This window comes from Apis laboriosa, unplaced genomic scaffold (genome assembly GCF_014066325.1).
Source record: "Apis laboriosa isolate Shangri-la unplaced genomic scaffold, ASM1406632v1 scaffold112_cov148, whole genome shotgun sequence".
Lineage (NCBI taxonomy): Eukaryota > Metazoa > Arthropoda > Insecta > Hymenoptera > Apidae > Apis > Apis laboriosa.
In genome coordinates this window covers 2,188,817-2,216,115 of record NW_025220865.1, presented here as the reverse complement: position 1 = coordinate 2,216,115, position 27,299 = coordinate 2,188,817, and the positions used below count along the sequence as shown (strand labels likewise).

Here is a 27,299-nt window from a genome sequence, read left to right as displayed (position 1 = left end):
GTCTCTAACGTGCTCGCCTATTGGAGACTATCTGAAGAAAGTTTTGATGGGTATCAGTTGAGCAGGATTATGGTATTTTTCGCATGGTAACTTTTCAATCTTTTTAATTCTGGGAATAACAAAATCGTAGAAATGATCGAAAATTCGCAAAGATTGATTCTGGAAGTTTCGGTAGAAGTAATAAAATTTAAAGGCGTGATTATTTCAACGTTCAAAGTATCATTTTTATAAAATTCTCATAGTTTTATTCTTCTAGAATAGCGATCTCGAATTGTATCATATTTTCAATTATATTTTATCATTTTATTTTAAGTGTAAAGTGTTCTAACGTCAGAGTTTCATTTTCTTGGAACATTATTCTATTTTTTTCAAAATGTCTATAACTTGAGAAGTATTTGAGAAATAAACGATTTCTAATTGAAAAAATTAATTTTGTTTTATTAAATGAAGAATAATTAATGTATTCAATTATTATCAAATCATTTAAGATATTACAATTCTAAGAATAATTTATAATATAACAGTTATTACAATATTACGGTTATCAATGAAAAATAAAAGACTATATATTTCTTAAATCATTTGTGTGAATAATGAAAAATTTAAGACAACATAATATTCAAAAAAATATCAATTACAAATCGATAATTCTATTAATAATAATCGAAATAATAATCAAACAACTTTTTCTCAAATATAAATCACTGAATGCTAAATAAATTAAATAATATTGAATATGTTAAATAATATCGAATTAAAAAAACTCATTAAGTCAAACAAATAAAACAGAAAATAACGATCTCTAGTAATAAGAAATTTATCTTTGGAAAAGAAAAAACAAAGGAATTTAGAAATCCAAACGATCACGAATTTCTGTATTTAATCTCGTCGATCAATTTCCGTGTCCGTATCGTTGTATAAAGTATTGTAACAAAACGGATATAACAAAACGAGAAAAAGTGTAATATACAATTTAATCACAGACTAGCATGACATGAATACGTACATAAATTAAATAAATTAATCGAATGTTCGGATTGGCAATTAAGGGTTAATTAAGCTGCCGAGTTCATAGATTTTATGATACGTCTCCATTGTGTTATTTAACGAGATGTATAATTTCGGAGAAAATATACGGGAACAATTTGTAATAACCGTGATCTGAATTTATGGCGATGATGGAGATTTTTATTTCGTTACTGAAGATGTTTTTTTTTTATCATGAAAGTGGCGAGATATTAATTAAATGTATCAATTATACAAGTATAAGGTTATCTAAGAACATTAAAACATTGGAGTTTCCTCATTAAGTTTATAAAAAATCATTTATTAAGGTATAATGAATTTACAAAGAGAAGTCTATAACTTTGTAATTACAATAGAAACGTATATTGTAAATTGGATATACGCTAGTCGATAATATTAAAAGACCTCGTAATATTTTTTTTCATTTTATCTTGAAAAAAAATAAGAAATCACTTGAATTATTATTAGATCACGAATTATTTATACAAATTTAGAATTTTACGAATAATTGAATTAAATCTTTAAATTGTTTTTTGTACGTCATATAATACTACAAACAAACTATATAGCATTATTAATGATTAAGACTCTTCATAAATTTAAAAATTAAAATCAAAAAGATATCGAGAGAATTATTATTTTAAATTCGAATCAATAAGTTTCATTCGATTTTAAAATAAAGGAAGCTGAAATTTTACCACACGTATGAATTCATCATCACACTTCACATTATATCTTGTATCGATTCAACTAAGAGAAACATTTTACCGTAGCAAGATGTCTTCACCCAACGTTGTCCATAAAGTAGATAAAAACGCGGAGGCAGCGATCCGTTGGTAAAAGCCTTGCTCCTCGATGATGGCAAACACTCGATGGTAAAAAGAAGAAGAAAAGAGAGAGAGAGACTTCCTTCGTACTTTTGTGAAACAGAAGTATGGGAAGCAAGTGGATCGAGAGAGACGAAGAAACAGAGATCTTTGGAAAGAAACAATTCGTTTTAAACGTCGACTAGATAAAATTTATGGTGGTTAATGTAATAATCCCTCCTAAGTGAGAGTTTGATATAGTCTCGCAGTTTCGAAAAGAGGAATTGTACATGTATAAGGATATATAAGTTCCTTTTAAACGAGAACAGTTAGATATAAGGAAAAATGTTTTCATATCTATATTAATTAATAGTCTAAATGGAATTATGTAGGAATGAATAAAATGAATTTCTCAAGATAATTTTTCAATTATGATGGCTATTTCAAAATTCTATCGTATAATTTTGAATCATTGATTTCATACAAAAAAGAATTTTTTCACGTTCCTGAATATTTTTGATCTCGTTTCATTCTATCCTTGTTCATTGTATTCATCGAAAAATCTCAATATCTACCATTGAAGAGAAATTCTTTTCGATTTTTCATGCGATATATTAATCGATTTTCCATAAAATACGATATGGTACTTAAACGATATTTAATTTATTTATTTCTTCGTTACCAAACAATCTTTGTTAAAACATTTTTTTTTTCTTTTTTCGACAACTTTTCGAACCCCACCAATGTTTTGCTGTTCAAAGATTTAAACACCCTGCACAAAAATTTCTTCCCGACTTATCTTCAGTCGAGCAGAATAATCTTCTTAGTCCGATATCGTTTCGCATTTTTACCCCCGTCACGGGGGTGGGCGTATAAGGTTGGAAAGAGAGGCTGGAGAGAGAGAGAAAAAAAAAAGAAAGAAAAAGGAAGGAACAATGGCGGGGAAGGAAAAACGCAGTGGCCTTCTAAACAAAGGAAAAAATAGAGGGGGATAGGGAGAACGGGAGGAAGGAATGTAAGTAAAAATAGAATAGGAAGAAAGGAAGGAAAAGCTGGCCGTTGGGACCAGAACGCGTTCCTATTGTGTATATGCGCACGAATGCATATTATCGTTGGCCCCAATAGCCTCGCGTGGTGTTCGATCTGAACGAAAACATGTATGCGTGTAAGAGAAAATGACGAGAGATTGATACTTTACGAGTATTTATTGCCATATCGATCGCGAATGGATTTTTGATTGGTTCGTTAGAATTTTTTTAATATCGCGTCTCGCGTTTGATTGATCGTCTTGATTTGACACCATTTTTAATATTTGGCGGATGATACTTATTGCATAGTGCTTCGAGTAGATCTCGTTTTTTTAGAGCGGAATGATGTTTGTTTTTAATACGATCAATGGTCTTATTGCATTTGGTTTTAAGCAGGTTTTGATTTTTTTGAAGAAGAATTTGACCAGTGACCCTTGTTTTTAACTGTATTCGTTAATCCTAGTAGATTTTGATTTTTTGGGACAGAAATTGCATCGAAGTGATAGAGAGGATCCATCATATTTCTTTCAGATTAGAATCTGACATAATAGATTGGCCATTTTGACTAAAAATTTATATACAGATAATGGAGGTTGATAGCGATGCATTGACAAAGATTGATATGATGCGGTATCCAATAGTTAATAATTTTCCAAGAACATCGCGACAATAAGATAAAATTTGGTCAATTATTCTTAGAATAAAAATTATTAAAATTGTCTTAACTATTAAAAAAAAAAAATCCTAAATTTCTTTAAGATCTCAAAAAATTTATTCATCAAATTTCAATTTTCATATCCTTATCGCCTCAAAATCGTTATAAAACTATATCTAATTAATATCAAATCTAAACTATATATAAACACATTTCAATTAAAAATTACCAATTTAAAAAAAAAAAAAAAAGCAAAATCATATTTCATTACATTTCTGACCTACAATTTACATTTTTCAGGCGAAGCATGGAAGAGACGTGGTTCTCCTGTTCACTTCCATATAAAACCCTTTTATATACGTATATACGGAATAGTGACCAGCTTGGCAGTGCTTGGACCGATCGATTTTTCAGTATTTCCGCGTGTATCGATACCCTCTCGTCCGCGGTTCCCTTTTTTTCCCCTCCTTTTTTCATTCCCTTTTCTCCGCCATTCTCCAAGTCATACCACTCTTCCTCTCCAACCTTGCTAAGTGGATTATCATCGTTGGGGATTTCGAGCGTCGGTCTTTGACGTAACGAGAACGAGGAGTGCGAGAAACGGTGGCGCGAGTTCGAAGGCAAGGCGCGCATGTCGATGCTCAAGGCAGCCAATGGACTGGTTGAAATATTAAATGGGAGCAAAGACCCTGTTCTCGTGCACCACGTAGCCATGGTTCAATTTCTACGCCGGCGGCGGCCTAGGTGTGGGGAGAGGGGTTGAATGAAAATAGACGACGACACAGGGTGAAACGAGGTGGGTGGCGGTTGGGATAGAGACGATGGGAGAGTCGAGAGTTAGGATTTCGACGACACTACCAGCGACATCTACATTTCGCGACTGGCTGCAGAGACGCAAAAAGAAGAGGGACGTCTCCCCACCATTCGGCCGCGCATGCGCAACTTGTAAAATCTCGGTCCGCATTCGAAGTATAATATAAGGAAATTTGCCACTTACTGTATATAGAATGATTCCAAATTGGTGGTATTCTTGGATTTTTGGTAAAGATATTCTGGATATTCTTTTTTTTTTTTTTAAATATGTATTATATTTAATTTTCTTTTATTTTATTCTTTTTTAGTTTGGAAAATTAGCATAATACATACATCATATGACAAATATTTCTTTGTAGTATATGCTTTGGAGTATAGGTAAGTAATAATATCAATTAATATTTTTAGATTGATTAAAATTTTTAATTTATATATATGATATATAATTTTCATTAAGGATCTTTAATAACGTTTGATTTTTTTTTTATCTTTTGTTATATATTATTTTATAATTCTTTTTACACTTGTTATTTATCTTTTGATGAATTTGGTAAATTCGAAAATAAATATTCTTTTTGTTTAATAATACAAAAAAATTGTAGGAGTATATACGTACAATATAAATGTACATGTGAATTGAACGTGACCTTAAAAACTTATAAAATGTCATCACGTAAAGGTTAAGTGATTAAAGTTAAAACTCTTAATATCCATGGAATAAAAATCTTGCAACAAAACATGTTATAATTAATCGATATATAAGGAAACGTATAGCGATTTCTAAAAAAAAATATAATCTTTAAATATTTAAAATATCTTCATTTCTAAAAAATACACTCCATGAAAAAAGCAAATAAACGTCTGCACGAAAAGCATCGCCTCCAATGCACCATTTGAAACCATTTTACTTCGTTCTCCTCATACCAAATGCACGAACATGCAAATTCTCTTTTTAAGTACGGACGTGGAATTTTTTATTTTTAATTTCAGACTGCAATCCGGAAGTTAAACTCTGAAGTAAATACCGACCTCAATCTTATATCTTACATTTAAAATATAAATTTTCATAAGTAATTCGTGCCTCTGATATAGGGGATTTAATTTCATCTAAAAAAAATTTCATCTTTTATCTTCCAACATTTTTATCGCGTTTTTAATTCCGAAACATCCTTCCATTCAAAATATCAAGTTTCACGAGTAACCAAATTCACATCTCTCGCGCAAGAGCAACAATTTCGCCCAAGGAAATTTTATCTTCCATCTTCTACCATTTTTTTTTTTTTCACATAAATCATCCTATACATCACGTAACCGACGTCTTGTAAAACATCTATCCATTTGAAATATCAATTTTTTCCAACAAAATTTTTAATTCTCTTGTATTTTAAACCCATATAATTATCCCACTCACATTGTATATCGAATCTCAAGCATTCTACCATCTCTTTTCACCGCATTCCTTGGGACGATTAACTGTGAGGGGAAGAGGAAGAGGAATAATATTGTATATGGGCGATTAAGAAAATTCGAAGTGTTTAGGAGTGGGAGTATGGTCGATGAGGAGAATTAGCAGCATTGTAGAATAACGACGGGCGTTTGTTTCCGCGCTCAGGCATCATAGAATAAGCGAAGTGATGACGAGGTGTACGGAGTGGACGATTTAAGGGGGCTTGTTTTGGGGGATGATTATGCGGTCTCGAGGAAGTTTAGCTGAGTGGAAGGGGATGTTTAATAGGGTTGCGTTGCAGTGTCAGTTTTATTAATGCGATGAAATGTGTCGTTAAAAGTATCCGGGGGATTATTGTTGCCTTGGAGGGTTCCGCGTGATTGTGATAATAATGCAAATTCGATCGAGTTTAATATACGAAAATTAATAAATGGTGATGGGATTATTATTTATACGAGATTGTGAAAATATATCGGTGTTATTTTTTATTAATTAGATTAATTAATAGAAAATATATCGGTGTTATTTTTTAGATTATATTAGATTAATTAAGAGATGGATTAAGAACGAATCGAGCTTTTCCCCTAATCTTTCGATATATTATACATTTAATTTGTGAAATTGATTACGTTATAATATAAATTTTTTATTTCAATAAATCTATATGAAATATAAATAAAATTATCTTTATATTCTTTCGATCACAAATTTTAAAAAATTTATAAAACGAACTTTCTTCGTTCAATCGAATTTTCAACTTCCTAATACAATTTTCACGTTAAACAAAATTCGAAATTCACGATTGACCAACCTCGTACATTCATTTTTCTATTTCGACCTCAACGGAATCTTATCTTACCAACAATGCATGCAATGCAATTAGAAATTAACCCGAACCATCCTAGGATATTCAATAATACGATATATCAATACGCGTGATTGGCAATTGCGGTTTGCTCGAAACACCTGTGTAAGATAGACCGACCACGATATACGTGGATTAATGTCTCCTCCCAACCATGGATAGATACGCGGAAAATTGCTTCTCGTGCAACAAGAAACCGCTAAATGCGCCCGAACGTCACCAAGAATAGAGTTTCCGAATATCGGCGCACGAGATGTTATCCAAACTTGAAACTATCCCGGAGCATAGATGGGCAAAATTTTAAATAGTTGAAGTTGTTACTAAGTTGGCAAAGTTACTTGGATAATTTATTATTATACACGTGGATGAATTAATGAAGAAATGGATAGCATTTTAATAAGTAATTACGTATAGTATTACTTTATTCATAAATTTTTTTAACTAGTTTTTCAACGGCTAATGCACGTGCAGTATAATGGATTATAGAATTTTATTCTTTGATAGAAAATTTTCTTTGAAATCAAACTTTTTTTTTTCTTTTTTTTCATGATAATTATACGAATTTCTCCGGGTATATTTTTTTTTTTTGCAACAGGATAATTAAAATTTGAAAATAATAATTGAGAATTATCAATTGATTGCATTCCCTTGAAGTGATATATTTTATTCAATTGATAAAATAATTAAAATGTTGCATTATATGTAATTGATCTAATTTATGATGTATGAAGAATGAAAATAATGGAATTTTAAGGGTTGATTTTATTGATAAAAAAAAATAAACCTTTTATACATAACCTATATTGCAATGCATAGAACGAAATTATTGTTGGATTTTGTAGCACAATTTATTCGTTGAATTCGCGTATAAAGAAAGATTCACGAAAACTTAAGTAGTTTCTTTAAAAGTTCTGTGACCCGTTTCGAAAACTACTCGTGGAATAAATTGAAATCGATATCTTTCGGGTATGAAGTTCTATTTTCGAGGATATAACTGTGTATTTTTAAATTCGATATTTTTTTTTCCCCCTCTCTTTTTTCCCTTTTCAATTTATTCGTTATCCGATTGGTGAAGAGAGATTGAAGCAAACTTTAAATCCAGTGTTCATCTATTTTCACTTCACCTCCCCTTTTTTTTGGATTCGCGCTTCGAGCTTTTTCCGTATTTTACGATTTGTCTTTCTTTATTTCGATGGTTATACTTCTAAGAAGATACTCTTATTCTGAAAATCTCATTGTCAAATTTTCAAATATTCTCTCTCCTAACACGTTAAACTAAATTTACAATGAAAAGAAGAAAAATTCAATTTTTTGAAAGGATCGTAATACTTCGGTTAAACTTTCCACTTTATCGATCTTCTATTTCAATCTAATAATAAAATTCATCTAAAATTTTAGATCATATTTTTAAGATTAAAAAAACGACGTTAAAAAAAGAATTTCATTTCCGGCCGGGAATAAATAATAGCATGATAAACATTCAAACAAAACGATTTTACCTAAACTGAATTATTTTATCTTTCATTTTTCTTTCTTCTGCTTTTTTTTAATATTATTTTTACCGTTATCACAAATATCCATACGTTTCACAGAGTAAATCGAGCTGGCCATTTCGATGGTTACGCTTTTGTGCGACTGAAAATCAAAGGAAGTAATTGACACTGTGGCGAAAGTGGTATTTGTTGAAAAACCGCGAATTTTGGAAGCATGTGAAAAAGGATAAATCGTGTATCGGATAACTTTGTGGAAAAATTTTTTGATCGATGGCTGTCGTCGAAAGGAAAGTAGATTAAAATTAGACCGATTTAAATTTCGCGCTTAACTTCGCGGATTTTGGCGAGAGAGAAATCGAATGTAAAAAAAAGGATAATACAAAAATAGAAAGAAAATTGTTAAAATTGTTAAAAAATTTTATCAAAAAGTATAAATATTTTATTTTATAAAATATAATTGAATAGCATATATTAATTATAACGAATCGGAGATTAGGTTAAAATATCCTCGTTCTAATAATTTATTTATTCCCATATTATACCATATTCCCATATTCTATAAAAATGAAATAAAAGATGCGATTAAAAATAACGTCAATTATTTTTCGCAATTTAATTTAAACAATTATTTATCCTTAAATTAATCAAATCATATCAATATTCTTCCATTCCATTTATAATTTTTCGCAATGTAATTTCTTTCTCTCGCTTACCGCTAGTTTCCTTAAAATGTCCCTATACAATTTCTCACTAGAGAACCAGAAACTCGAGCGTTCGAAACTTTGATCGGTAATTTACGAACGCGGAACATCGTTAGCGCCTCCCCCTCCACTTTCCTCGAATCAACTTCTGCGTTCACCAGCCGCGCATAATTCATTCGCGTGTTTGACGTATGTAATAATAGAAACAATGGGACAACGGGGCACGGTAACGCGACAGCAATAACTCATCCGCTGTCCCTACGCGCATAACTCCTCGGCTTGGCTATCTTTTGAGACACACCGTCGTTGCGCGTTGTTGATTAATCAAACCGAATAATCTGGTCGAGCTGAATTCAAATAATACACTAACCCCCCTCCTTCTCCTTCTATCGCATTCGACCACGCCGGTGTAAACATTAATAATCAACGATAGCGAGATGGGGATAGGTTGGTTGTACGTGCAATGAATTTGATCGTGATCGAGGAGAAAGTAATTTGGATAAATTATTTTTCAACGAAAGAAAATTACTCGTATTTTGTTTCATCACATGTATATTTTTATAAGTTTTACGAAGAAGAAAAATTAGAGTGTTGGCCAATTTTTCTTAGAGAATAAACGAAGGATGGTTATTTTGGAAAAAATTTAATTTTGATTTAAATTTATCCTGGTAAATGATCATATATACATAAAAATTGAACGATCTATAATGGGTTTTTTAAAATAATTACTCAATATTGATATTAGTTTAAATATTAGATATACCAGTGATTTAAAGCTATATATACTCATAATTGCATATCTAAGTATCATAGTGGTGTAAGCCAATATAATTTTATATTGATATAATTTATTCACTTATTAAGTGCAATTCGATCGACATAATATAAATAGAAAAAAAGCACCAAAACCAAAGAATATAAAAATGTGTAAAATGTACAAATTGAAAAAAAAAATTATCCTTTTTAAAATTAAAATACACCATATCTTACACCACTACGATTCTCAGTTCGACGTAAGCTCAATTTCGTGTCGGTATATATAATAATAGTATACAATTTGTGGAACGTACACAAAGAATTCTTCACGGTTAGAAAAAACGAACGTTCGGTGCAAGAATATCGCGAATCCATAAACGCGTCTGCGCATAATAAGTCGATGCAATTTGTACGTTCTTTATTGGATGCATTTGTATTTGGTTAATTACATTGTTACACGGCGTCGGCCATTATTTCGACGCGGCAGAGTTAATAGGACGATAATACACTTTTCGTAACTTGCTCCGCCGCCATTCGGTCTGCGCCTGAAACATGCATCAATGAATTTTTTTCTCTCTCTTTCTCTTTTTCTCTTGGCATAAGTATTTTCTATTCGAACGAACTTTCAACGTTTCGATTTTTCTCACGCGATCAATCATTGGTTTAGTTTTGTTTCAATTTATTTCAATTTTTTTTTTTTTAGATTAAGTTTTTCTTTTTTTATTTTTTTAATAAAAATAATAAATATAGAGAGAAAAATAAAATTTAATTTTTATTCGAAGAGAAATTTAATAAAGCATCATATCGTAACATGTTGAAATAAATTTCTTTTTCAGGAAATTGATAAATTTTTTTTTATATTTTCTTTAGCACGGTATTTCTTTTAATCGAATACTTTAGAAGTGAATCGATTAGTAGGTTCAGATATAGTAATTTAATGCTTTAAGAAGTACTGTTTTCAATATCAAAAGTGATGAAAATTGCTTCATGGAAATTTTCAAATAATAATTTTGCAAAATGTTAAAAAAGATTTCTATATTATTATCCAAGTGAAATACTAAGAACTTCAAAGTTTTTATAATAATTGGCCGATATAGATATACTGTTTGATAAGTAGTTTGATTAATTTTTTTCTGGAATCTTCTTGGTAAAGAGTAAAAATAAAACTTTCCAAGAAGCCGTTTCATATCTTGAAAGTAAACGAGAGAAGATTAATACTACTTGCCAATATTCCTTATTACTCAATTATATATTTCGAAACATTTCCCTCAACTTTTTCCAACATTGCACATCTCGTTTCATTCTAGCTTACATTTTGTTGACAAATCTAACTAATATTTACGACTCTATAAATCCAACAAATTTACCAGCATTTTTAAAAAATTCGATTATTGAGTATTTATATAAAAATATTTTCAAAATCGAATATCAGATTTACAATTTGTATTCTCAACTAGTCCACACCATTTAATTTAATTCAAAATAATCATATAAAATACAAATCTAGTTTGAAATAATAACTTTTTCTCGTTCTTCAAAAAAAAAAAAAAAAAAAAAATTCAAATATCACATACTCGGTATCATTATTCTCCATATCTATCCACCATCAAAAATAAAATAAAATCCGTGATCTCGGATGTTCTCCGCCATTAGTGACCCCCCCTCTTACCGTGCACGACCGCCATAGTTGTTGTCTGGCGCGAGCAGAAAAGTTTCCAGACACTTTTAACACCCTCGGGCGGGATATACTTCAAGTTCACGCGACGTATATAACCGCGCGAATTTCCGCGAGTTCGCCCTAATTAACAAGATGAAAATCGCTTTCGTACCTTCAGGTCGCGGTTAGATACCACCTTTTGATCATTTTTAATCCAATTTTCAGAGCTACGGCCTCGCCTCGCTTATTATCACCGTGAGATCTTGTTTTTCCCCTCCACCTTCTCCCCCATTCCTCTAAATATTCGTTTCTTGAGATGAAGATTTCCATTTTAAACTTTTACTCCCCCCTCCCTCCTCTCCCTCCTTCTGGTCAAGATTGAACAGCGAGTTAAGGTGTCACACGCACCGATGAACGAGCATCATACGTGATATATTCTATCTATTAACCGTCACATTGTTAAAAATGAAAGGCAGCGAGCTAGACCCCTGTAATTGTGGAGGAGAATCCTATTGTGGGGTTTGTGGAGGATGATGAGAGATAGGGAGGATGAAGGAGGTAAGGGTCTCGAGAAGAGGCGTCCCGTGGACTTATGGTAGTTGTATTAGTTGGATTGGGTTTCTGCAGAGGGCAGAGGTGAGTATTGTGAATGAGAGCGAGGAATAATGGGAGAAAAGATTGTGATTAAATTGTTTCTTTTCGTGACGAATAATTTTGACTCGTTGATTATTTCTTTGTTGTTGGAATAATTTGATATTGGTATAAAATCAGAGTGGAGTAATGGAAACATAAGTGAGAAAGAACGATGAAATGTATAAGTTGTGTTAGTTATTTCAGTGAATGTAAATGATACAGCTGCAAAATGCAGAAGATTTAGGTTTTTTTCCTATTAATTTTCACGTTAGATGAAATAATAATAATAATTTAAAGTTGAAAGTCGATATATTAATTTATTATTATATTTTTGATAAAGAAAAATGTGAAATATATTTCTAGTTTTCACCAGGAATAAATTGACACGTTGAAATAAAAAATTGAAATTTTGTAGTTGTTTTGAACTTGAGATGTTCCTTTAAATTCTATTTTTTTTATGCTTATTTAAAAAGTAATTGATATATAATCTCTTAAAAGAGATTTTATATAACCACTTTAAAGTTATAAAATCTCGTAACGAATTTTTATTTATTATTGAAAATAACTTTTATGTAATATTAAATACTGAATCGAGAACACTGATTACGATTTCTTTTAATCCACTACGGTTCTTAACAAAAAAAAAAAAAAAAAAAAATTAATCGATACTGTAATCTGAAAAAATTTATAATCACTTTGGAGCTTTAATTGTAAAGCTTCAATGGATATAGAAGATTTTTCTTTTTTCTTTTTCTTACAAAAGTTTATATAAATTCAGAAAGCAATAATAGCAATAAAAATCATTCGTGTGATGGAAAAATATTCGAACAGAAGAATATAATTAAAAGAACATTTTCGACTGTATAACTGTATAAAAATATTATTAAACTATTTTCAAGTAATGAAACGGTGAATCTTTCATCTAATTAACAATGAATATCTAAATGAAGAATAGAGTCCCATTTTATCATATGAATTTTTAACACTACTTCCTTTAAGATAAATTTGAATCTCATAACAAAATCATATTGAAATTTTAATGCGAGAATGTCCGTCAAAACAGATATATGCTTACGTGTTTCTAATATTTTTATGAGAAGAGGAAAAACTGGAAGGATGACACAAACAAACAAAAAATTTTAAAAATCCTTTTAATCTTAAAAACAATTAATTCAATTATTTAAAAGAATTTTTTTCTTTACGTCTTACCTCAGGCCTTAACAGCTTGTTGATGCAATTGATTTTACTGCACAGAATCTCCAATTCCAAACGTTCCTTGCAAAGCTGTCGAAACACACAAATAGAGAAAGTGAGGTTAGGTCGCGTAACTTCATCGTAAGGGGAGAGAAATTTATTCGAGAATAGAACCAACCATTTTCTTCGTCTTCTCTTGAAACACGTCGGTCTGCTGGAGCTGGAAATCAGAAAGCAATTTACCATTTACCGTAACTATATTGTTTCACCGCGTTGTTCCTCATACTACACCATTCCAACTTATCCGAAGGCAAAACAACGGAATGCACTTTCCACATGGGGCGCATCGAAAACAAACTTACGTGCTTATGAATACAATTGTAGATCGGCCTGATGTCCGCCACGCTTTTTTTCCGGGGAATTTTCTGCAAATTAAACTTATTAATTTATTTATCCTCCTCATTGGATTTTTCTTAAAAAATTGCCCACGAAAAATACCTTATTTGTTTCCTTTTGAAGCTCTTGAAAATCCTTCTCATTCGAATTGGTCGCTTTTTCATTCTGAGATTGAAGTGCATGCAAGAATTAAAGAGTAAGTATTTTTTTTTTTAAACAGAATATTATTAAGATTAACAGATTTATATTTATTTAAAAATATTTCAAGAAAGGAAATGACGAAATATTTTTATCAACGATAATAAATTTATTAATGTCGAAAGATGATTATAATTATTATTACTTTATTTTTTAACAAATAAACGAGATTTTAAAAATATTAAAAAAAAAAGAAATTTGATGAAATTCTTTTCGCGAGGATTGTTACTTAATCTAATCTAACCAAACATAACCTTAAACTTTCATCGTTCCGTGAAACGCACGCGATAACTCTCTTGTATACACAAAACGTTGAAAGGAATAAAAAAAAAAAAAAAAAAAAAAGACACGAAGAGGTACTCGTAAATGAATTAAGATTTCATTTCGTGACAACGTATCTGTATATACAGCCACTTCGTGATTTAATGCTTCGTTACTCTACAATTGTCCCGTTTAATTCGTGGCCGATTTATTCGTCTGGATGAACGAAAGGCAGACAGATCGATAACAGTGGAGAAAAGTATCGTCGACAAGGTGTCTCGCAATTACGATTGTTCGATTTGCATCTCTTTCTTTTTCTTTCCTTCTCTTTTCTCTTTTCTTTTTTTTTTCTTTTCTTTTCTTTTCTTTTAACTTTTTACCTCTTTAAGAGTTTTGATTAGCGGAAAGATCGAAAGTTTGTATCGATGTTGAAACGGTGAAAAAGGTTAATTCGATCAAGCACGAAGTTGCCAACACATCGGATTATTTAGCTCGCTTTCCATCGGATTTCGAAATGTTCTTCACTTTTAAAAAAGTAACAACTTTTCTCTTTTTCTTTTCGAGAAATGATCGATTCCTGTCTCTTTAGTTTTCAAAGATGAATAAGTATTTTTTAAATATTTCATTCATTGGATTTTGTTATCGATTGGCATTATTAAATGTTTATTGTTTTTAGATTGAAAGTATTAGAGTGACATTTAATAATTTAGTGAAAATGCAAACAACTTTGAAAGGTTTTTTGTTCTAATAGCAATTAATTTATTTTAATTAATAAAATGTTGATGATTTTTCCTCCTCGTAATTATTCACAGACACCTTTCATTTATATCTTTGAATTAAAAAATCCACAAGAAATATTATGATTAATTATTAATTATTCCATATTACAATTTTTTTTTAATATAAATAGAAAGAAACTCACGAAACTATAAATTAATTCTCTTGTAAAATATTGAATGAACGACAATTTGTTCGAAATTGAATATGATTTTTATAAAAAAAAAAAATATTTTATTATCGAAAAACAGGATAATAATATAAATTCCTCGCAAGAAGGAACCTTTGGACTCACCATGTATGAATAGAGGAGGAGGATCAAGATCATGAGTCCAGTTATAAACGTAATGGTTCCGCAGAACGGACCCAAATCAAGCATATTCCTCAATTTAGCGTCCGTCAGTAGATATTGGTATAGCTGGAATAAAAAAAAAAAGAAAAAAAAAAAAAAATATCAGGCATTCGAAATGAAACAATTTTACATCTTCTTCTTATCCCTTGGCATACCAAGATGAAGATATTATTGATATTTATGAAAAGAGAATTTTTTTTTTTTTAACAAAGCACGAATTTTAACATGGATCGATTTATTTCGTATAAATTGTGAAAATACAAAAATTATTCGATTATTTCCTTCGATTTATCAAGAAATTTCATTTGTTCAGTTTGTTTTTTAAATTATAAGCGAATTTTTAAAAAAATGAAATTTCTTAATTAAATAAAAGCGATAGTTTTTGTATTTTTATAATTTACGAGACGAATCGATTGAAGTATGTCACATATAAATTCACGTGGCTCCATCTTTATAATGAAATTCTTTTTAAATTGAATAATATAATCATCGATAAAATGTGTCATTATTTAATATTATTTAATATATATTTAATATTACAAGAATTTTCAAGAAATATATTTTTAATAAATATCTATTAATAAATTTTCATTATTAATTTTCTAATATTTCTAAAAGTAAAAAATTTATCTCCTAAGTGACACCCATATGTAACAATATATAACCTAACCTAATAACTAATAACTTATTGCTAATAACAACCTTAAAAAAAAATACTTGATAAACATTACTTAATAAACAAATTTTTCTCTAATTTTTCATTCCAAACATACATTCGCAAAATATTATTGAATATTGGGGATCTCTGAGTGATCTCATCTTGGTATGCTAAAGGTTAAAAGGAGGATTTTCTACGGACCAGCCATCGTGGCCCAAAATGATAGGTTTTGTAATATCTGTGGATCCTTGCGATTTCCATGACATCGAGTTTTCGTCCCGCGAAGCTGATAATTCGTCGCTATTGTCACGAGCATCACGTGAATTTGGACGGGCCACGAGAATCGAAAAAACTGACAGTTTTTGGAGGATCGTTTGACATAAAATGATCGATGCGCCCTCTTCAATTTCTCTCCTTACTATTCATCTCGTCTTCGATAGACGATTTGTACACAGGATGTCGCGATTTTTTATCGCAATTTTTCTATTTTTCGTCCTAGCATCTTAATATTATGCATTTTTACGGGAAGAAAAAGTTGAAAATTTTAATTTCGAGATTTATTCGTAATATTGGAATTTTCAATTAATTAAAAAGGTGAATAGTAGTAAACACCGACGATACAAATTGATACAGCATATTCAAACAACAATGACGATAACTAGAGATCCATGCTAAAAAGCGAATCTTCGTAACGATATTATGTTTTTCAGCAATTGGCTTCCATGTACTCTTATATATATATATATACGTTTTTATCCTCAATTTTCCATTTTCTTTCATTTCTTTTCTTCATTTGCGATACCATTTTGTATTTTTTTTGCAACGATCGAGAAATATTTATTTATATTTTCGATCATAATTCGATCATAATCGACGAGACAAAGGAGGTTAGATTAAGTCATTCGTTTTTTTTATCCTGTTTTATATTCCTCTTGTATATTTATATCACCTTATATTTCTTTGTAATGATAAAGAAATGCTTATTTATTTTTTCATTGGAATTTTTCACGAGTTCGATAATCGATGAAATATGGAAAGAGGTTAGGTCAATCATTAATCGTTTTTACTTCTCTATTTTTACTTCTCTCGTATATTTTATTTATTTATTCAACGATTTGGTCAATGAGAAAAAGAATGAATTATTTCTTATTCCTCTTTTTAAACCTTCTCACTTCTCACTATATATATCGCGTCACTTCTTGTTTCTTCGAAATAATTTATATATATATATATAGGAATTCTTAAAATTTAAATTTTGAATAAATTAATTATTCATTCATAGAAATTATTTAATTTAAATATAATTTTAATATTATTAAAGAAATTTCTTTTTTTAAAGAAAAAATTTGTAATTCGAAAGGAAGGAAAAAGGTTAGGTTAGATCGTTTTCTCGGTTTTTATGGTTAAATTCCCTGAAATTCGTCGAATTTAATAATGATTTAATAATTTGATTGCGTTTTCTTTTCTTGTTGTTTCTTTTAATAAGTTTAAACGATTTGGATTATTTTCGTGTGACAATAGAGGATAATCTTGGTTACAGTGGTGAATATTATTTCATGCTTCTTTGCGCGTATTGAAAAAGGTTAAATGACGCTTTGAGTTTGTATTATTTAATTAAAACTTCGTGTTTATCTTGTTTGTATAATTATTTCAATATTTCGATATTATATTGGTTTCAAAGAGCAGTACCAATATTTGTCCTGTTATTACCGTTATTAAATAAGAATGAAAATTTGTAAATTTAATAATTATTTAATCATCTATTTTTTTTTTTTTTTAAAGTCAGTTTTGAATATTGTTTTGAAGTCTTTTCAAGTCTTAATATACTTTTTATTTCTTATGAATAAAAGTTATATTGATTATTTAACATTAACTTTATTTTTTTTATTTTATTTACTTCAATGCCATTAACAATTAAAAATTTATGATGTAACAATGAATACAAAAAGAATTGCGATCAGATTTCCTTCTTTCAAATTATCTTCGTCAGATTGGTGAATTAATAATTAATTCGTCAGAACAAGATTCTCTTCTCTTCTTTTTTTTTTTTTTTTTTTTCGTAGAATATTCCATTAATAATTAAAATTTTCGATATAATGAAACTAAAATTATCCATTTAAAGCTACAATTAGATTCAAATTTCTTACCTCTTAATTTTCCATATTCTCGACCGAGTTATGAAACGAATTATAATATTAAATATTAATGTTATTAACAATTAAAATTTTCGAATTACCCAATCACAATCAAACTAAAAAATTTTTCCATATAACGATTACTTTTTCCCTATAATTTTCCTCGAATATAATTAAACCAAAATTATCGTATCAGGATAAGTGTTTAAAATTTTCGAAATTTCGATGAAAAAAAAATATGGAATCGTCAAAATTATCGATCAAAGAAATCTTCTTTTAGTTTCCTTTCCTCGCATTCTCGATAAAATTAAAATTAAAATTTTGATAAGTCTCTTGAAAAAAATCGTTCTAATCGTTTGGAATCACAGTCGGAATTAAAAAGCAGATTTCCCTCTTTCCAATCACTTTCGATTGAGGTCGCGTAGAATGTTGCATTCCCTTCTTAACCACGTCGGAAATAGAATTTCATGACTATTTGTTGGCGTCGCCCGGACGTCCGGACATGGTAGAGTCAGGATATCGGCCGTACCACGGTATACTGCCGCATCCGTGTAAAAGACGTCTCTGTAAATTGTGGCGTAAATTGAAAATGTTTCGAAGATCGGAGAAAGGGCGAAGCTTTTCAAGAAACGCTTCACAGTTAGCTGGAAGAATTTCACCGAGTTCTCCAAAGAGGATACATACACAACCAATGCTGAATCTCGCTATTTGTCTAGAATGTCTTCCATCTTATCCATAATGTCCAAATATGGAAATATGGAATATATATTTATATATTTTGACGAGAGCGAAGGGAATAAAAGGATCTAATTTTCATTAATCCTTATAAATAATTAATATTCACTGAAACGTGTAGTGATTTAAGAAAGTATTTGAACATGTCGTTTTGCAAGAAAATTCTTTTAAAGATTAAAAACAAAAAAAAGTATTCAAAAACTATAGAGTTATTAAATTATAAAAATTATAAAATTATACTAAATTATACTAAATTATAAAAAAAAAACTATAGAGTTATTTTAATTCCTTGCACTGTATGNTTTTTTTTTTTTTTTTTTGAAAAGTTTTAGGAAAGTTCTAGTTGTTGTCACAAAAAGATTATATATTTAAGATTATTTTTAAGGATATGAAAATTGATCGTTGAATGGAAAGAACTTTTTAAAAATTTTATTCAAAGAAATCGTATAATGGGATATTATACTCGAGTTTATTTAGATTTCATGAAATTTTCAAATAATGTTTCGAATTATTTAATATAAAACTTAAACGTTTATCGATATAAAAAAAAATAATCAACACACCTGTCAGAGTGAGATTCGAGAGAAGTTTTGAGCAATGAGAGAGAGAGGGATTAAATATTTTCGCGACACGTGAAAACGATAGCACGCCGGAAACAGGATTTCACGGTTGTTCGCGATTGGAATGGCGATGTCGGAAGTCCGGCTCGTCGGACGAAATTCAAAACACATTCGAAACGTCATAAATAAAAAGCTATCGAGGTTAGTATGGAAGCAAAAAAAAAAAAAAAAAAAAAAAAAAAAAAAAAAAAAAAGAAAAAAAGAAAAAAAAAGAGAGAAAAAATATTTCTGAATACTTTCGTTATATTATTCCATACAATGGTCATACAATCTTCTTAACAACAATTCGTTTCTCAATTCAATTGTGAGATAAAATTCAATGGAATTTTAATAAATTTTGAAAAAATATTTCTTTCTTTTCTTAAAATTTTATTTTTCTTGAGAAAAAGAAAACGTTTCTTGAAAATCAATACAAATAAATCTTTAATTATATACTTCGATCATATCTGTTTACCTATGCCAAAATTCCTAAACGTTTGGTTATTTAAAATTATTTCCCTGCGTTAATTCGCCAAAACAAAATCTCTCTGCATAGATAATTAAAAATTTTATACTTCAAAGAAATCGTATAATGGGATATATTATACTCGAGTTTATTTAGATTTCATGAAATTTTCAAATAGTTTAATTTTATATATATTTAATTTCCTCTCTCGAAGATATTTATTTGCTTATTGTTTCTCACCGTGTGTAATAAGTGGAACACTAACAACACTGTTTTTTTGAAATACGCGAGTCTACGTGTCTCTATGCGTTGCTTTATTACTGAAGGGACTTGGAAGCATTACTTATGATAGCCTCGTAATATATAATATGCTCCAGCTGTGCACCAAATAAACCACGTGGAAGATACCTCTCCCTTCTTTTTCTTTCTTCTTCTTCTCTTCTTATTCTTTTTTTCTTCTTCTTCTTCTTCTTTCATTTACGTCTCACGTGTGCGTTCCCCCTTAATTACGACCGTTACGACCAATTCCTTTTAAAATAAATACGTTAAACGCGCCAAGATTATTGTTAATCGCGGATCCTGTGCAACGAGAACGTCTTTTGTTTCTTTGGTTGAATTTAGTTGCTTCCGTAGATGTAATGTGCTGTAGGTAGAAAGGGCGGAACGAAATATGAAATTTTCGCATAATACGTATTTTGCATTGTTAACTTTATGTTTTCATATATTATTACATTTTAATGAAGTTGTGTAAAATTTTAATTCTAATATAATTGTCTTTAGGAATATATTTTTTAGCATAATAATTGTTTTTCTCGCATTGTTCGTTGCTTCATTATTTTTATCATGTTACAATTAAATTATTATTATATTTAATTTTATTAACACGTAATTTAAGAAACGTATTATCACGAATATTTAGTATAATAATTGTTTGGTATAACAATTGTTGTTTTTTTTTTTTTTTTTTTTTGCTTTGTTTATATTTTTTCACAATATCATATTTTATTTCTAACGTATAATTATACGGGACAAAATTGTAAATTTTCGTTATGAAATTTGTTTCGTTTAACGAAATGTTTAAATATTTAGAAATTTTTATTTTCGATGGAAATTTCGATATTTAGATGGAATTATACGCGTGTTTTTAACATGGCTAAATTTATCGTGCAATTTGGTTAATAATCGATTCTAATTCCACGTGGAAATATCACAAATAAAATATGGATATTTCAATTAAGTCATCTCATAAAGAAATGAATATATTTAAATGAACAAAATAGCTCTATCCTCGTCCATACCACCATCTTGCATCGTCCAATGCAAATTTCAATTAACCTTATAATGAATGAACCTCAATCTTTCGAAATTTTTATATTTCCCGTTTATTTTATATATAGAATCTATTGTCTAAATCTATTCCACGAGTGTTAACACTCCATGTAATAATTTGTATCAAATAACGCGTGTAATCAAATTCTTATTCTAATAATTTTTTTTAATTTATTTCAATTATTATCAATTTTTCTTTAATTCCAACTTCAAACCATTCCATCACAATATAAAATATTTGGAGATCTCCATTGTTTAAAAGCACAAAATTTGTTACAAAATAATCTCGTTTGAGATTTACTTATTTCATCAAATTATTTAATTTCACGTTAGATTAAGCGAGGCGACGACAGAGTTCGCTAGTCTCGCTCCATTTCCATCCTCAATTGCTCATAACTCGATAAATAAACTCGATCGAAATTTTTCCTCTTTATCTTCTTCTCTCTGGAATCCATTCTCTAAAACGTGTTTCAATATTTAATAATCAATTTACTTCTCCATAATCCCAATCCCATCAAACCATTTCACAATCTAGAATATATTAATATACCCATCTTTGGAGAATCCATTTCTAAAGATTATCGATCGAGACAAAAATTATTCATCGAAAATTATTTTCATTAACGTTCTCTATATAATTCGAATAACACATAATCAAACTAAACTTTTCTACTCAACTTATTTCTATAACTACATAATCGTATCCCAATACTCTCCTCCTTTCCCTCTTCGTTTCCTCTCGTAAATATACTTAACCTATCTATACAAATCAAAAAACACAAAATCCAAAATTTTCAAAATTAAAATAATCCATCGACCACACACATATATATATATATACATACGACGAAAATTATTCGCATTCGAAGGAACTTGGCATTCGTACGGAGGGGGAGGGGATGGTTTTTCGCGACGAGCGGGAAACGAGATTTCGCGGTCGCTCGGCGTCGAGATGGCAATGCCAGAAGCGTCGAGCGGTCCGTCAAAATTCCGAATATTCACGTCGCCTAGGTGTAGGGCCCTCCTGGCGCATACCGGTGTGCGGCTCGAGTGCGGCTCGCGCAAAAAATATGTGTAATTAAAACTCGACGCTCCGGGGGATGCTCCGCGTAGAGGCGCGCGGGTGAAGGGGAGGAGAAGGAGAGGCGTAAAGGGGTGGAAAGCGATAGAGAGACGTCCAGACGACACAGGCGTAAAGGTTAGGAGGACGGAATAATCAGGGGCTCGAGAAGAAGAGGCGAATGTGACGATTTCGAGACCTCTCTCCCTCTTTCTCTTTCTTTCGGGGGTGAGTAGTTGGTGCAACAACAACCGTTCCAGGGATCGTCGATTGGCTTTTGGAAAATGTTGAAATGTGTTACTTTTATCATAATATTTTTTTTTTCTTTTTTTTTTTTTGAAATGAAACGATATTTCAAATTATTTAACACACGTGCATTGAAATATCGAAACGTAAGAGTTTGTTATCGGTTATTTTATATAATAAATAATATAAAGTTTGAAAAAATTCTTTGGAAATATTGAAATGTTATTGTAAAAGTTTGTATAAATCTATTTCGAAGTTCTCATTATTCTCACAAATTTTCAAGTACAATTCCACCGAATATTTCCTACCTCATTCTCTGAAAAGTGTTATTCCATTAAAAAAGAAATTGCTCTATGCACGCTCCATTTATTTACCATTCAAAAAGTTCCGAATAAAATCAAAATCTTTCCCAATGTTTGATTATATAGGTCTCCATAAGATGTACAAAGATAAAATTAAAATTTAAAATTTCACATACACATTTATTAATTTTATTCCCAAAATCATCAAGATCATCAAGCAATTATTCATAATTCAAAAAAAAAAAAAATCCTAGTATGTCATAATCGATCCATAATCGAAATCCACATCTAGATTTACCCAGCAAGATGTGCGACAAGCGTCTGTGCGCGTGCGAGAGGAAGGTCCAACCAGGCTTCATGAGCCCCTTCGACGATCGGGTGAAAGCCCTCGACGAGGCGTACGAAAATTTCAGCAAGATGGAGAGCCAGTCGTTGCTGAAAAAACACTTGACCAGACAGATATTCAACATGCTCAAATCGCGTTTGACGAACACCGAATCCTCCTTGATGGACGTGATACAATCAGGCCTGAAGAACCTGGATTCCAACATTGGTATATACGCCCCTGACCAGCACGCTTACACCGTATTCGCGCCACTGTTCAATCCTGTGATCGAGGAGTATCACAAAGGCTTCACGCCGGAGGACGTGCACCCCCTGTTGGACTGGGGCGACCCTGACAAGTTGGGCAACCTCGATCCCGGGGAAGAGTTCATCATCTCGACGAGGATCCGTTGCGCGAGGTCGGTCAACGGTTATCCGTTGAATCCAACAATGACCAAGTCTCACTATCAAGAGTTGGAGACGAAGGTATATATAAGTCAGATCTCTCTGATTTCTTTCCTATTTGAGCTAATAAGGGAGACAGGTGTTAGTGATGATGAAGATGTTAATTTGTGCCAATTTTAAGTAGACAGGATTTGTATTTTTTGTATAAATTATGTATTTATATTAATTTAAGTTTTTGAAAGACTTGGTAGATAGTGATAATGTGTTATTGGAATTTGGAAGCAAAGAAAATGTGGAAATAATGGTGAGTGGACAAGAATTAATCATTTGTGCCAATTTTAGGTAGATAGGATTTGTATTTTTTATATAAATTGTGTATTTATGTAAGTTTAAGTTTTTGGAAGACTTGATAGATAGTGGTAATGTGTTATTAGAATTTGGAAGCAAAGAAAATGTGGAAATAATGGTGAATGCAGGAGAATTAATGATTTGTACTAATTTTAGGTAGACAGGATTTGTATTTTTTGTATAAATTATGTATTTATATTAATTTGAAAGACTTGGTAGATAGTGATAATGTGTTATTGGAATTTGGAAGCAAAGAAAATGTGGAAATAATGGTGAGTAGAAAAGAATTAATCATTTGTGCCAATTTTAGATAGATAGGATTTGTATTTTTTGTATAAATTGTGTATTTATATAAGTTTAAGTTTTTGAAAGACTTGGTAGATAGTGGTAATGTGTTATTGGAATTTGGAAGCAAAATATGGAAATAATGATGAATGGAGAAGAATTAATCATTTGTGCCAATTTTAGGTAGATAGGATTTGTATTTTTTGTATAAATATAAGTTTAAGTTTTTGGAAGACTTGATAGATAGTGGTAATGTGTTATTGGAATTTGAAAGCAAAGAAAATGTGGAAATAATGATGAATGGAGGAGAATTAATGATTTGTGCTAATTTTAATAAAAAATATGCACAGCTTTATATATCTTATGGAAATAATAGTGAGTGGAAAATTAATGTATAATTTTGAAAGATTTTATATTTTTGTGATGAAAAAAAAGCAGACTACAATTTATACAAATTTTAAGAATTTTCATATTTTTATAGTATGGTAGAGATATACTATTATAATTTGAAGGCAAAAGTATGAGAAAGAATAATCTTCTCTCTATTTGAATTAATAAAAGACAACATATTCAGATGGATTTTTGGGAATAATAGAACGATTTTTTTACTAAAATTTAAAATGTGTAAATAGAAAATTATTTGTATAAATTTTAAAAGATTTTGTATTTTTTTGATAGTGGAAATATATTAGAATTTAGAGACAAAGAGTAGAGCATGAACATCTAGACACGTACTCACTTACAATGGACTTCATAATGTTATTTAAAATTATTTTTCATCGAAATCTTTAAGCCTTTCGACAAATTCCACAAATTTAAAAATATTCTCAAAAAAAAAATCACACACAAAAAAACACAGCAACGAAAATACAATAAAGAAGGCAGGAAGAAACAAGGTCGATGTCTTTACACGAAGGTGTAAAGGTGTGTTTCGCGTCAGTGATGTTAAATGAAGGCGCACAACGTGCACGTAGCTAATTGATTCCTGCTAGCTCGAAAATCCTCCTCCGTTAAGGCATATAATTGCTTTTTCTAATCGCGTTTTATCCGCTTTGTTTGTTCACTGAACAGAAGTGAACTATATAAATTTCCCAAGCAAAACCAAAGGCTCTGCGAATGTCCTTTCTAATCTGTGTACTGCTTTTAATCTCTTTCTTTTATCTCCTCTTCTTCTCTCCCTTTTTATATCTTTTTTCCACTTGTGTTTCTCCTCCTTTTTTTTCTTTTTTTATTTTTTTTTCTTTTTTCTTTTTTTTTTCCAGCTGCAACAAATCTTGAACACGTTAGAGGACGAACTGAAGGGGAATTATTACAGTTTGATCAAGATGGACAAGATAACCCAACAACAACTGATAGACGATCATTTCCTGTTCAAAGAGGGCGATCGATTTTTAGAGGCGGCCAATGCCATTAGGTTCTGGCCAGTCGGTGAGTAATGATCACGTTCACCTCTAGCTACCTGCCCCTAACTTTTTTTTTTCCAACTGGGTACAGATCGACCTCTAAAACTGTTCGAAATTTATCGTCCCATCCATTGTCCAACTCTTGTACTTTAGAACAGCGATTTTTAATCCTTTTTATCTCACGATAAAGTAATTAACAGATTGCGAATTTTTATGCAAAAAATTGAATTTTTTATAAGCGCAATTGGTGAAAACTTAAGTAGAAATTGATAATTCATATTTTTTTTATAAATATAATCTATTTTTTAATTTCTTTAAAAAAAGCTTTAATTAATCATTTTAAATAAAAATTATTAACAATGTTTTGAACATTAATTATCGTAAATTCAATATTTCACAACTTTGGAACAAATCTACGTAACATTAATAAAACATTTTAATAATTTTTTAATAAAGAAGAAGGAAGATAATCTCTGTCTAACCTATGTCAAGATCACAGCTGATTTCCTTAAATCGTATTAATTACCATATTTCTTTTTTTTTTAATAACTATCTTTTAAAATAACTATTTTTTTAAACTTTTTTCATCTATTCATGATACTTTATAATATAAAAATAATACATAAAATTATTTAGAATAATAATTATTTATCATATAATTATTCTTTACTTCTTTATTAATAAATGTTGGATATCGATCTTAAAAATTAAAAATCGTTGTTTTAAGATCTTACGTCACTCACATCGAATATTTATAGTAATGACTAATGTGCAATGTTGAGAAACGATTCGACGATGGCCTCAGACTTCTCGAGACGCAGATTAATGAGTCTCGATGGAGTTGCAAGTTTTAATTTTATTCTGCCACACCAGCTGGCGCCCTCCGTGTGTCAGTAATTAGATCGTAAGTTGAGGTGAATTTCATTCTTCCTGGGGATATTCTCTTGGAATTGTTAAGATTTTTTTTAGTTTTTTAATTTTCGTTGAGCTCAGTGTTATTCTAGTGAAAAAAAGGTACGTATCTTATAAATTTACAATACAATATTACTTTCTATTAATTTTTCCATGGTATGACCTACTTTTCTGATTATTTTTAAATATTATTATAAAATAAAATAAAAATAAAGATTTTTTTTTACAATTTATTTTTATTTTTTTATTTTAACGATTCGTTGGTGATGTAAAAATTTTAAAAAATATGTGAAACTGAAATCAACTTGATTTGATTTAAAAGTTCTAGTTAAATTTTAATGAAAAATAATTTTTTATAAAGATGAAAAACGATAAATACTATCGATACTATTATTATACTATCAATTTTATTCTTCTGTATTATATTTCGAAACTTGTTCGAAACACATATTACGTCATTTCGAATTTATTTGTTGATTTATCGATTGACACGAGACGAGAGATCGCTATATACCTTACGAATACGATTTGCGAAACTATGTGTAGATACTTCAAGAAACAAGCCATGAGAGCACAGTATCTCGAGGAAGAAATTTTGAGGTTAACATGTTGGTTCAACTAAGAATTTATGAGAATGGAATTTCTTTGATTATATTGTTTGATTAGCACATCGAAAATCTTTAATCTTTCCTTTAATTAAATAATAAAAGAAAAAAGAAATGCATTGCTCGAATAATTTCCCTTCGTTTAATCCCATATACTTCTCTATACCGAATTAATATCGCGAGTTAATATTGATAATTTAATATCTTTGTTCTTGATTATTAAATATTATATTCTGGAACGTGAATTTATTGTGATAATCTTATTTACGTTTTCGTACAGATTAAATATATTAAATATAAATATATTGTTGCAAATAAGAATTATTCGAATTACTAATAACATTTCTTTTCATTTTTAAAAATCAACCACAATAAAAAATCAACATTTTTTTCCTTCGCAAAATTAATTTTAAAATATTTAATGAGTTA

The 27,299-nt window shown here is 29.9% G+C and overlaps 2 protein-coding genes across 8 annotated transcripts in view; one reads left to right on the top strand and one right to left on the bottom strand.

Moving 5' to 3' along the window:
• LOC122711753 (arginine kinase-like) overlaps positions 1-27,299 on the top strand; it is a 60,526-nt gene that overhangs the window by 23,894 nt on the left and 9,333 nt on the right. For 3 of the 7 annotated variants that reach the window (XM_043930826.1, XM_043930817.1, XM_043930808.1), the window contains exons 2-3: positions 22,881-23,398; positions 25,213-25,378. In XM_043930826.1, coding sequence (XP_043786761.1) covers positions 22,895-23,398; positions 25,213-25,378 — 670 coding nt within the window. In that variant the 5' untranslated portion in view covers positions 22,881-22,894. Of the gene's footprint in view, positions 1-3,815; positions 4,707-22,090; positions 22,269-22,880; positions 23,399-25,212; positions 25,379-27,299 lie in introns of those variants that run through there. The other 4 variants (XM_043930790.1, XM_043930778.1, XM_043930784.1 and 1 more) reach the window with 3 other exon arrangements.
• LOC122711795 lies at positions 10,061-15,996 on the bottom strand. Its single transcript, XM_043930858.1, has 7 exons — positions 15,918-15,996; positions 15,002-15,124; positions 13,573-13,635; positions 13,437-13,499; positions 13,253-13,294; positions 13,090-13,164; positions 10,061-10,135 (listed from the first exon to the last, which is right to left on the bottom strand). Exons 1-7 carry the CDS (start codon positions 15,975-15,977, stop codon positions 10,061-10,063), a joined length of 501 nt encoding a protein of 166 aa, XP_043786793.1. The 5' UTR covers positions 15,978-15,996.